At 33.5% G+C, this 14343-nt stretch overlaps 1 protein-coding gene across 11 annotated transcripts in view; it reads right to left on the reverse strand.

The window, feature by feature from the left end:
• The window catches only part of LOC125667959 (ankyrin repeat and fibronectin type-III domain-containing protein 1-like), a 124759-nt gene that overhangs the window by 33656 nt on the left and 76760 nt on the right, over window positions 1-14343 (reverse strand). For 10 of the 11 annotated variants that reach the window (XM_048901656.2, XM_048901662.2, XM_048901665.2 and 7 more), the window contains 2 exons: window positions 2591-2733; window positions 157-276 (listed from right to left, as the gene is read on the reverse strand). In XM_048901656.2, coding sequence (XP_048757613.1) covers window positions 157-276; window positions 2591-2733 — 263 coding nt within the window. Of the gene's footprint in view, window positions 1-156; window positions 277-2590; window positions 2734-5655; window positions 6029-14343 lie in introns of those variants that run through there. The other variant, XM_048901663.2, reaches the window with a different exon arrangement.

Raw genomic sequence — 14343 nt, forward strand, 5'->3', positions numbered from 1 at the left:
TCACAGTCCATGTGACATCATTGTATGACGTGATGTACAGTAATGCACTTAACTCATTCAGCATCTGTGTTAATCTTGTTACTGACCCAACTTAAATGCATAGTAATCCACCTTAACTTATCCCGGACATGGTACAATTTGAAAATGATGACATACTGTTCGAGCTGCGACCCTTGTTATTACTGCCACGTCTTTTGTCCCGCCCCTGTCTCTGGAGTTTGGATGAACTTTTTCTCCTTCGTCCTGCATCCTCACTCCCACAGGATCCTGAATATTCTGTTACAAAAATGGAGGCAAGCTTCAGTAATGAAGACTTCATAGTAGCACATGATACCTTTATGACATTAATTGCCAAACAAGCCACAGCATCATATGAATGTTTTATACTCTAACAGAGATAAAATATAAGAGATCACCATTTTTAACACACAAGAGGATACTTTAATTATCTATCCATTACTTTATTATATTTAAATCACAGCAAAGTGTAACAAAAATTTGGATTGGTGTAGATGTCTTTGGAAGTGTCAATGACTTTTTACTTTCAGTATATCTCAATGATATATCATTTCCAGTGCTGATGTGATAAGCATCTTCCAAAATCAGTCATTAGCCCCAGCAAGTCCCACAAGATGTACTATATATAGTGCAAAATATACTGGTGCAAAGTTATATCATCATTGTACTGCCTCCTTAAAGCCATCTCTGTCTAAAACAAATTGCTTAGAAATATTCCCCCACACAGAATTACTGAATCTGTCAATCCTTGACAGTTCTCCTTTATTTCAGCAACTCAAATCATTAAACACCTGATATAATCCAAGAAAAGATACTTCACTACAAAGTTCAATCAATTTTCTTGAATGTCAAAGTACTAAAGCCATTACCGTAGAATCATTTATATTAGTGGGGTAAAAAATTTCATGGTCAGAGAAGAATAAATTGTTGGTGGGGATTTGATTTCGTTGACTTCTCTTTCATTCTTGCATTTTTTCTCTCTTGCAATTCATGGTTTTCAACTTGTCAATGTAAGAATGTAAGAAAAATAAAACCCTGCAAATGACGACATGAATCTCTAAACTGTCTGTAACAAATATATTCTGCTATATCGGCAGTTGTGGTAATGCTCTGAATAGTATATGCTCTATTTGTGTCCCTTAATTAGAGGTAGAAATATATATTGTCTATAGCAGCAACTTTATCAAAAATCCCTCCTGCTATATCGGTAGTTGTGGTAATGCTCTAAATAGTATATACTCTATTTGAGTTCCTTAATTTGAGGTAGAAATAATACAGAAAGAAAACTAGAAGTTCATGCAGAACTAAGGGTTGATCAATTCAGACACTTGTTAGATAGAACTGTAAGTAAGCAACTTCATTGCAGACCTTATCACTATAACTTCTCATTAATTTGCCCTTCAAACAATATCCTTGACCTCTTTTGGAATATATATTATCATTTTGATTGTACTGGAATATAAGGGAGGACAATTTTCTCTCATGGCACTCATCAATACTGAACACTAGAGATCTGAGTCTGAGCTTTTGGGACTCTGTGAACACTAGTTATCTGAACCTGACCTTCTGGCACTCTGTGAACACTTGGGATCTGTACCGGAGCTGATGGGACTTTTTTAACACTAGGAATCTGTACCGAAGCTGATGGACTTTGTTAACACTAGGGATCTGTACCGGAGCTGATGAGACTTTTTAACACTAGGGATCTGTACCAGAGCTGATGGGACTTTTTAACACTAGGGATCTGTACCGGAGCTGATGGGACTTTTTAACACTAGGGATCTGTACCAGAGCTGATGGGACTTTTTAACACTAGGGATCTGTACCGGAGCTGATGGGACTTTTTAACACTAGGGATCTGTACCGGAGTTGATGGGATTGTGAACACTAGGGATCAGTACCAGAGCTGATGGGATTGTGAACACTAGGGATTTGTACCTGAGCTGATGGGACTGTGAACACTTGGATTCTGAACCTGAACTGATGGGACTTTGTGAACACTAGGGATCTGTACCAGAGCTGATGGGACTTTGTGAACACTAGGGATTTGTACTGGAGCTGATGGAATTGTAAACACTAGGGATTTGTACTGGAGCTGATGGAATTGTAAACACTAGGGATTTGTACTGGAGCTGATGGGATTGTGAACACTAGGGATCTGTACAAGAGCTGATGGGATTGTGAACACTAGGGATTTGTACTGGAGCTGATGGGACTGTGAACACTTGGGATCTGAACCTGAACTGATGGGACTTTGTGAACACTAGGGATCAGGACCCTTATTCACAAAATATCTTACGACTAAGATTAAAATTTACGAATAGAGTAATTCTTTTATTTTTCATTTCTTATAGATTTTCTTAATTAATATGAAAAGTACATCCATGGTTTATTAGACTTAAATACATACTTATGACCTTGTGATCGGTATTTGATTATCAGACAGAATAATTTTTTCCACCTTTATCGTAAGATGTTTTGTGAATAAGGGCCCTGAACCTGAGCTGATGGGACTGTGAACACTAGAGATCTGAACCTGAGCTGATGGGACTGTGCAGACTGGGGATTTTACCTGAGCTGACAGGACTCTGTGACATCCATCGACTGTCATCACTGCATCTGTTTCCTGAGTCAAGCACCATGTCATCATCATTGCCACTGGGTAAGCGGATTATTGGAAGGGTCTTTGAACGCTGAAGCTCTCGACTGCTACGCCTGAAAATAATAAAAAAAAAAAACAACCAACATTTCAGTATGTTTCATTTGCAATGTAAAACCTTGAGCACCAAACTCCAAGAATTTAATACAACATTTGATTATTACAAGCATGGCAGAAACTTGGTAAATGGTTTATTTCTAATATTGAATATGATCTGAGGTTAAATATGTAATATAGATTATGCATGTTTTTCATTAGGATTATTAATTGTATAAAAGGAAATTCATAGTGGTTGATTGTTGTATAATGTTCCCATGAATATTTGATCCAGATTGAGATGTCTCCACCTCTAGGTGAAGTACCTAAATTCACACATTATAGACTTCAGCCACTTTAGCGGGTTCTACAGTGAAACAGCACCCTAGGTTTTGTGCCCCTCTTTAGAAATATTAAGGGATGTTAATCTGGGTGAATCCATCTATCAGCAACACCCTGGTTTCCAAACAACATTTCAAATACCACCAATAACTTTTTTTCTGTCAACAGGTCAAGTCACCAAGTCATATGTTGTTATCTCAAATACCATTGAGTTAATTCAGCTATGAAACTTTACACTAAAGAGTCTCCATGACTTGAAAACCCCAATTATTTTTTAGATAAAAAAATCAAAGTCAGCATGGTAAGAAATGGCTGCAGATATCTCTATATAAAACTCCACATCTTTATCACTCAAGGAAACCCACTTTTGTTCTCTAGGGCAAAGATCAAGGTCATCAGCTCACATGAGATGAGATGGTTATCTTGATAACTTGAATATTGTGCCTTCTTTGCAAGAGTATTCATAAAATGTTTTTACCTTTTTAATAGTACTAATAAAATGAATGACTTTTAAACTGGAGGAGAGGGGGAGAGAGAGACATAAATTCCCTAAATTTACTTACTAAGACTCATCAAAAGACCTACTATTTTCATTTTCAATATCAAGTGCTTGGTGAAGGAACAATCATTACATATTTCATGTATCCTCGTCAATGTTTGATATCACAACCTACAGCTCACAAAGTGAGAGGACTATTGACTGAACACCACGACAGCCAAGAGTCCTAATGAATCAAAAGTATGGGACAAGGAATAGTTCTGTCATTCCACAGTTCTGTGAAAGATGTCCAATCAGATAAACCATAGAAGTGGAAATTAAGGTAATTATAGAGTGTCTAATAATTGGGTTAAAGCAACACTGACCTATCTTATTTCAACATAAAATTCCTGAATCGGCAAGTCTACCAAATCTACATAGAAATTCATTTTCTTATGCTATTCCCCCCAAAAGTAAAAATTGGCGATTTACAGCCTGACAAGAATCATTTTAAAGCAATTATAATGACAACAGATGATAGACCCAAAGGATTTATATGGTTTTTTTCTAAAGCCAATTACAATGCTGTCTTACGTTTTGGCCTGGTAGCCGGCCCACAGAGGGACCAGTCTTGAGTGATGATGAGGATAAATGAGGTTAGATTTGGGTCTACTTTACCACAGTCCTAATCCTGGACAGCATGCAATTAGATTTCAGGGTTCTCGAAATGTTGAAATATTGTTTTGCTACATGCAATAAGGAATTTTTGTCCATGAATGCTTCCTTGTAAACTAGAAATACAACCCCCACAATTCATTTGTCTCTTACACCGTCTTCTGTCAACTGAATGTCATTCTATCAATTTCACATCCAAGTTTCTGTATTCCCCAACATCCCTTTTCCACCTTCGTTTTGAAAAAGATTTCACCCATTATTCTAATTCAGACCCTTATCAAATAAAAAAAAAAAAAGAATAAAAATAAACTGCTAAACTGAACATTTTTTTTTGGTGTGGAAATTTGAATTTTTGATTCATTGCATCTAAAATTCTTGCGAAATCAATATTGGTGTTGAAATGTCACTTTGGAAGATTTGAATATTTCATATTTCTAATATCCACTATGCTAATTGTACATGATTTTTTTGGACTTGCATTAACAGTAATACAGAAAGATTATAATGACAGAATTTTCATAATAATTTCTAATTTCATATACCTCTTTGTCTATTTTCAGCATTAAAAGTTCACAGAGATATGAACTTTGCATTTTATTCATAATTAATTAAAAGTAGTTGGATGATCCATATTCCCAGTCCTAAAGTAGATGTTAGAAACTGAGGTGGCATTCAACTGGGACCTGGGTCCATGTTCTGGCAATAACCTGTTGAATGCAAGATTTGGCTGTGTTCTCTCTTTGACCTTTCTCTGATGCGGATTTCTGAGTGAGCTTAAGCACGTACGCCAGATATGACCAAAGCTTCCTTATTTATTTCCACTGTATATAATTTCCAACAAGTTCTCTGAGCTGAGATGGTATAAATTCATTAAATTCACATCAATAAATGCAAAATTCCAGATAGGTGTGGATTGGTATGAAGTGGATCCCCATGAGAGTAACATTTTAATTATCAATATAAAAAATCATCCATATAGTAATGTGTCAAGAACATGAAATGAGACGAGGGATAGTAACAAAATATTTTATGGACTGATTGCCTGCGGAAACTAAATACTCTAAGGAAATTAGGCTCAGTCGTAAATAGAACACAATTTCTGAATTGCAGCTCCCAATTTGAACCTTATATTTATTGCACAAAAAATATTCCAGAACTATAGGAAAATTAAAATAAAACTAACAAACTTATCATCTATTAACCCTGAAATAGAAAGCTAAATGGATAAGGTTTTAGAATGAGGTTGGCTATAAGCATGCATTATTTTTAGACCACTATAACCTAGTTTTTAAATTTTGTCAATCTAGCTTTAAGACATACACCACTAGTATGCAATTAATTGAATTTTCAGTGCAGACACAGCTTCTTCAATGACCCATTTACTGTTCATTCAACTTTAAAAAGTTACCCAATTAAAATTTAAATGTTCTCCCTAATTTAAACTTACCGATCGCGGACCGTCTTTTTAAATGAGGTCCTTATCCGACTCAGCAGTGGTATACTCAATAGTGTGCTCATTTTTTTTCTTTTCTGAATTCAAAATGACTTTTCAATTCACAGTAGTTCTCTCACTAACTTTGAGGTCCCTTAAAACTTGGAAACACAGATCAAGAAATGTCAAAGTGCCAACTGGTTCCTTGTAAAAGAATGAGAATTGACAGCTTTGGAGGCATTTTGTATTGATTCCGAATTGACAGAAGTGAACAGTGCCTTGTATGGAGTCATGAATCAGTGTAACACAGGGCTCTTCATCATTTTATGTACATACCCAGCACCTCACTCCTACACCATCTATAGCTTATTATTGTACATAAGCAAGCAATCCAATTACTCCATTAAGTGCTGATGTCAAATAAAGCTTTATTGGTATGATAATTCATTAATAGAGTAAATTACTTTGTTGAGCACAGAAGTAACAGATAATGTCTCAAAAATCACTAACTGCTTTTATAAGTTTCTTGTTATTTGATGGTATTCACTAACTACCTATACAGACAAGTTTGAGTATACTTGCTCATCTTTAATAGATTCAGGACTTTTGATTCTTTGCTGTACATAGAATTTCTCTTCTGTAAAAGTATTTTCAAGCTGCAATTAAGTTTTAACTATATGAACAAGTGGCCCATGGGCTACATTGCTCACCTGAGTCACCTTGGCCCTGTCATTGATCAACTGTTGCGATTTTTAAAAGACTTTTTTTCATCAATCCATATTCCCATGAAAAATTCTGACCCCATATTGTGGCCCCAACCTTGTCCCAAAGCATCACAACATTCTCATAACACAGAGATGCCTCAACACCAATATGACTAACTTGATCTTGCTGTTCTGGATAAAACCAAGGTCATAAATCATGGTATGATAAGAAAGACCTTGCCATAAGAAACCTATAAACAAAATATAAAAGCCCTATTTTCAATAGTTCAGGAGATATTGAGTAGGTAAGATTTTTTTATTAAAAGTAAGTCAAACTTGCAGGTCAAGGTCACAGGATCAAACAACAAAGCATATCAAGGCCTTGCCATAAAGAATCTATATACAATCTATAAAAGCTTTACCTTAAACAGTTCAGGAGATATTGATTAGGTCAGGTTTTTAAGAAAGTATGTCAAGGTCACAAGATCAAATACAATTGTATCACAAGGTCAATCTCTATACAAGATATGAAAGCCCTACCTTGAACTTTAACAGGTTAGGTCAAATTTCAAGGTCACAGTATGAAATAAAAGGACTTGCCATAAGAAATCTATATACACAATATGAAAGATCTATCCTCAGGCTAAATAGTTCAGGAGATACTGAACAGGTCAGAGATTTAAAAAGTAGGTCCAATTAACTCCAAGGTCAAGGTCACACTTCAGAAAATAATAAGTCTTTCCATAAAGAACCTACATTTTGTATATACAAAATATGCAAGCCCTACCTTAAATTGTTCAGAAGATATTGAATAGGTTAGGTATTTTTTTTAATAAAGTAGATCATGCAAACTCCAAAGTCAAAAGATCAAACACCATTGTGTACAATGTCTTCCCATAAAGAATCTATATAAAAATTATGAAAGTTCCACCAAATTAGTTCTGGATATATTTAATAGGGTATGTTTTGTTAAAAGTAGGTCAAACTCCAAGTTCAATAAGTCAAAAATGGAAGGTTTTGCCATAAGAAACATACAAGATATGGAAGATGTACCTTTAATAGTTCAGGAAATATATTCAGATTTTTATTAAAAGTAGGTCAAACTTTCAGGTCAAGATCACCAGATTACACACCATTGCATTACATGAAAGGTCTTTCCGTAACGAAAAATATGAAAACCCTAGCTTAAATAGTTCAAGAGATATTTTAAAACATTTTCCCTATATAACAGCATATGACACTTTGATCCCTTATTGTGGCCTCACCCTACCCCTGGGGACCATGAATTGCACAAACTTGGATTTACTTTATGTCAGGTAGCTTTCATGTAAATTTGAACTCTTCTGGCCCAGTGGTTTTTGAGAAGATATTTAAAGATTTTCCCTAAATACTTGCATGTAAAACTTTGATCCCTCATTGTGGCCCCACCCTCACCCTGGGGCCATGATTTTAACAAACTTGAATCTGCACTATTTCAGGAAACTGTCCCGTAAATTTGAACTTTTCTGGCCCAGAGGTCCTTGAGAAGATTTTTAAATGACCCCATGTTATTTTTGCATTTTTGTGATTATCTCCCCTTTGGAGGGGGCATGGTCCTACATTTGAACAAACTCGAATCACCTTTACCCAAGGATAATTTGTACCAAGTTTGATTGAAATTGGCCCAGTGGTTCTGGAGAAGATGAAAATGTAAAACGTTTACGAACGGATGGATGGACAGAATTGCTCACTTGAGTTTTTAGCTCACCTGAGCTAAAATTATAAGCTGCTTGTTCACAATTCAACCAGAATTTAAGAAAATTCATATTTCTTTTGTGTTCAAGGAACAATTATATGTAATCTAAGTAAATTTATTTTCCTTTTGTTTTCAAGTACTATATATATGATAGATGCCCACTAAAATAGACAATTGTGCTAATGTTTCAAAATTCAATGTATTTTTGTGCAAGATTTCTGATGCAATTCAGTTGCAAATCTCATTTGGATAAAAATGATGTAAAACTAGAATTATGACATGCTTTGCTGTCATTGTCAATATTTTGACATAAAATGGCTATTTTTCATACAGCTTTTCTTCTCAGAAAAATTGAGTGCAAGCTTAGACAGACTTCATATTTCTACCACAGATTTATTTTTCTAGTACACTTAATTGTGATAGAAAGATTTTCTTTGTCCAAAGTGGTGCTTTGCATTTCATGAAAGAAAAACGTTCAAAAAAATAAGTTTTCGTAAAACAATTTTAGTAGAATTGAAAAATTGCATCACTTTCATATTTATGTATTGCAACTAGCTGTTAATATGAGAAACAAATTATGTGAAACTGTACTAAACGTGATTTCTTTTAGGAAATAAAAGAAGATTTAATCTTTCTTTCTTTAAAACTTTAAAATTTTGAGTTTTATGGGGCCCTGAAAGACCATTAATATCATACATGTATACATAGTCTGATACATCTGAATTTTTTGTTTAATATTTCTGAAAGAAAGATATATTAGTATTCTAAATCGAATTGGTACATATGATGAATTTAAAATCTTATATGAATTTATATTTTAGAACATGTTACTGTAGCAATGATATTTTTTTTTTGTAAACAGATAACATATAGTAAAGTAATTTAAATTTTGGGGGGAAATTATTGTGGAAATTCAAAGATTTCATAGATCTGCATGTTGATATCTTGAGATTATTTGTAAATTGAAACATATTTATATATATGTATTATGTATTGCAAACAAGCTTAGAATAGCCAACGGTAGAACATTTGGTGATATGTATGGGAAATTTACATGTCATAATTATGCTGGTTCCAGTGTGGTAGACTACTTCATTGTATCTGAACAGTTGTTAGAAGATGTCTTGTATGTACATGTATCTGATTTTTTACCTTTATCTGACTGCCATTGTAAAATCTCAATGAAACTTTTATCATCATTTGAAATGGAGTATACATGTGACAACATGCAGGAGATGCCCAAACGATACAATTGGGATAGTTTATCTGTAGGAAACTTTCAAAATTTTTTCATGCATCCAGCCGTCCAGAATGATATAAAGCTTTATTTAAACACACCGATAGAGTATAATGAACAAAGTATAAACAAGGCCACCAACGACATTCACAAAATCCTAAACAAAGTAGCTAAACTATCTTTACAAAGAAAAACACAACATAGAAACACAACCAATAAAAAATGGTTTGATTCCGACCTTACAAAAAAGAGAAAATACTTATTTGAGAAAGCAACTTTACTTTCAAGATTTCCCAATAACCCTTACTTACGAGGTTCCTTTTTCAAATTAAATAAGGAATATGCCAAGCTGCGGAAACGTAAAAAGCGTGAATTCAGGCAGGGTATTCTAGATAAACTAGATCAAATGAATGAAACTAATCCTAAAGAATATTGGAAATTAGTCAAATCGCTTCGCGAAAATGAAGGGAAAAAAGACAATTTAGAGAAGTGTATTGATGGGGATACATGGTTTGACTATTTTACTTCTCTATCTAAATTACCAGATCATTACAAGGACAGAGTTAAGACTATAGAAGCCGGAATTAATAAACTAAAAAACAGCCAGACCTGTAAGTCTTTTAGCAAATTGGATTTCAAGATATCTTTGTCTGAAATTCAAAAGGCCATATCTACTTTAAAGTCGGGTAAAAGTCCTGGTTTAGACAACATCTCAAATGAAATGATAAAAGCAGCTCAAATATATATAAATCCTTGTATCTCAAAACTATTCAATATGGTCTTAACATCAGGAATCTATCCAGAAAAATGGTTAGAAGGTTATACAACACCCATCTTTAAATCGGATAATCCAAAGCTCCCCCAAAACTATAGAGGAATAACTATAACTAACAGCATAGCGAAACTTTTTAATATCATTTTAAAGGGCAGGCTTGATACATTCTTAACTGAAAACAAAATAATACACGAGAGTCAAATAGGATTTTCAAAAAAATCCAGGACATCAGACCATTTATTTGTAGTTAAATGTTTAATTGACAAATACATTAACACTGGCAATAAACGACTCTATGCATGTTTTGTAGACTTTCACAAGGCATTTGATACCGTCATTCACGAAGGCATTAAACTAAAACTCCTACAATTAAATATCAATGGTTTATTCTACAACATATTATGTAGTATGTATAGGCACAACAATATTTTCATAAAAGTAGGGAACAAGTTAACCCTGCCATATACACCAGAGATAGGAGTTCGACAAGGTGATGTCTTGAGCCCAAATATTTTAAAAATATTTTTGAACGATTTTTCTAAATTACTGGATGAAGAAACCATTGGCTCTGTCAATCTTTCTGGAAAGAAAATCACCTCTCTTCTATATGCGGACGATCTTGTACTGCTTTCAGAAAACCAAAATGGACTACAAAACAAACTAAACTTACTTGAAAAATATTGCAATGATTGGTGCTTAGAAATTAATACCAATAAAACAAAAGTAGTCATTTTTAATAAAAGCGGACACCTAATTAAAGAAAATTTTGTGTTCGGTAACATATGTATTGAATGTACTAACAAATATAAATATCTAGGAGTAATATTATCCTCCTGTGGTTCATTCAAGGAAGCAAAATCTGATCTATACAATAAAGCTCTTAAGGCCTCATTCAAACTTTATAAAGACATCAAATCTATCGATCCACCAATTAAAACATTTTTGCATCTTTTTGACCATATGGTAAAACCCATCGCCTTGTATGGCTGCGAGATATGGGGAACACTTTCAACACGCATGCTGGAAAAAGACAGAGATTTATATGATATCTTTAAAAATTGGGAGGTAGAAAACCTGAATATTAAGTTTTGTAAACATCTACTGGGTGCCGGTAAAAGAAGTACTAATATTGAAATAATCTCTGAATTGGGTAGATATCCTATGTTCTGCTCTATAATCCAAAGTATTTTACTATATTGGCATAGACTTGAGAATTGCCCAGAATCATCCCTGCTATACAGTGCTTATACAGAGAATATCAATCTGAATTCATATAATATAAATTGTTGGTACAAAAACGTTAATTATTTTAAGGAAAAAATGGGCATTTTGGTACCCAATTGTAAAAATCTCAAATTCTCATTTTTCAAAAAACAAATGAAGAATCAGGTACGGAAACAATTTTTACTTTACTGGTCAAAACGACGTGAAGAGGGTCAGAAATCAGGAAAACTCACAACATATTTTTCGTATAAAGAAAACTTTACTATGGAAAGTTATATATTTTTAGAATCCCTAGAATTAAGAAAAACTCTATGTAGATTTCGAATTAGTGCACATGACCTTCGAATTGAAAGAGGAAGATATGAATTTACAAAAACCAATTCTGGCCAGAAGATTTCTTTAGAAAGAAACAAAAGAATATGTGAATTATGTAACCTTAATTGTGTTGAAGATTAATTTCATTTCCTTACTGATTGTCCATTCTATGTTGAAGAGAGAAATATGTTTTTTAATGGTATATACAAGCTCAACAAAATTTTTATCTATCTAACAAATAAGGACAAATTTACTTGGTTGATGATTAATGAAGACAAACCAGTAATTGTCAAATTGAGCGAATATTTAGTGCAAACTTTCAGAAAAAGAAGTGATGCTTTAAAACTGCAAAAATCATTATAGTTTATAATTCATATATTGGTATAATACTGATACTGTCCATCCACTTGTATATATACATGATTAGCAATTCATATATGTTTGTACTTGTTTCCCCAACATGCTGCATCCACACGCAGTTTGCAGTCTATGTAACCTGTATATAATGTTGTAAACTTTCTTTCTTTTTTGAATTTCGTCTTACTGTTATGCCCTCTGGGCCCAAAATTGGAATAAATTTATCTTATCTTATCTTATCTTATCTATATCACATAAATGCATTCCATTCATAGGATAGAAGTATTAATGAAATCAACAAAAATCAAATCCCCGTGAAATATAATGATTGGACAGTATCACATCTTATTTGCTAAATAAAGTTTCCACACACAAAAAAATAATTTAAAAATAATAATTTCATATTAATTGTGGTTTTGACTTTCACAAATAACTTGTGCTTTTAAACACTAAGTGAAATATCAAAATCAAAACAAAACCCTTTGGTAAGTTCTATTCACTTCTCATCCAGCACTCCAGAGAAAGCACTCCAGGAACCTGGACTAAATTCCATCCTGACCCTGATACATCTCAACATTAACAAAGAATTATGAAACAGTATAACCTAGTGCATCTTTGTGATAAGACTGAATATAGCAACCAAATCCTCTTATCAGTAGAGAAACAATTACCCAAGCATTATCTCCTTCCTATAACATAATATGCATTTCTTTCAAATCTAATTTCACCCTAAAAACCTATAAAAATTGATCAGAGATCCTGGTGACGCTGAACGTAATGAAATATAAAGCACATGGAATCAAATTTGCCATGAAGTCAGATTTGGAATGAAGCATAGAGCACTGGGGTGACCCCCTATACATCGTACATGTAGGATATTTCAAATTCAACACAGGTCACTTTTATTTATGATTTTAAAAATTATGATGATAGTCTTTGAGTTTCATTGATTTTGCTTTTTATATTTCCTCACTGAAAATGTCACTTTTCGTTTTTGATAAGTAAATCATTGATGACATTGTAGAACATGTTTTTCTATAAATAACAAATGTGAGAAATTGAAAGTTAAAAAATCCATGGATAGTCATCAATCTATGATGGCATACCGTAATTAGGATCATTAGCATTTTTCTATACACATAACAGACTAAAAAGGTATGTGCATATATATACTCTTCTTTAAAGTAAAGTAAACTTAGCTTTTTAAAAAGATGGCAACATTAGGCCAATACCATACAGTCTTTTCATTAATATATAATGTAAATTTCCAAACAAGAGGCCAGTGAGTCATATATCACTCACCTGCTGCAACTAATTCAAGAAAACACATGATCTACAAACCATTTCATAATAACCCACTCCAAGATACCAAACTTAAAATACTTTTTTCATATTAAGAATATTGCATACTAATTTGACATTTTGGAAGAGTGTGATTTCTCAGGTGAACTTTACATTTTTATTCCAAAAAACCTTGTAGTACCATTTTAACTCTTAAAAATTTGGAACAATATTGAATCTGCACAGTCCTCAAAAGCCCTGTATCCAGATTGTTTTCAAAATCTAATTGTTGCCAATTACAAGACCCTTTTCTGCTAAATTTCATTAAAATCCGCTCATTATCTAAATCTTCCACAATAATCCTACAAACACACACACACTGCAGCTGTCCTGACATGACACTCCCCAATATTGCATTCTAACACCATATCCCATAATCTCTCTTGTAGATCCCTTGTGGTTCTTGAGAGAAGTATTTTCCTACTGTAACATATTCTTATGAAAAATTTTGATTGCCTACTGTGACCTTGCCCTCACCCCTGGGACAATAAAGTGAAGAAACTTGAGTCTGCACTACATAAGGAATCTTGCATATCAATTTGAAATATCACAACAAATTTTACCTAAATCCATGAGACCCATGGGCCTTAATGGTCACCCGAGTATTACACACCTAAAAACTTGCATTACATTTAATAATTTCATGTTGGTGCATGACACCATGCATAAAAAATTTTGACCAACATTATCACCCCATGAGGTTATGATTTAACTGAACTTGAATCCACACTACAGCATCCCTTCTGGGCTATGATTTGAACAAACTTGAATCTTCACTACCTGAGGATGTTTGCATAGTTTAAAATATGACTGATCATGACCCAGTTGTTCTTGAGAAGGTTCATAAAGATATTTCCTACAATAATATCCCCATGTAGAACTTTGATCCTCTATTGTGGCCCAGCCTATTTCCGGTGGCCATGATTTAAATTTTTTTTAATCTACATTCGTTAAAGATAGCTTTTATAAAAGATTGATCTTTTCTGGACCAGTGATTCTTGAAACAAAGATTTTT

Source organism: Ostrea edulis, chromosome 4, assembly GCF_947568905.1.
Source record: "Ostrea edulis chromosome 4, xbOstEdul1.1, whole genome shotgun sequence".
Classification (NCBI taxonomy): Eukaryota; Metazoa; Mollusca; class Bivalvia; order Ostreida; family Ostreidae; genus Ostrea; species Ostrea edulis.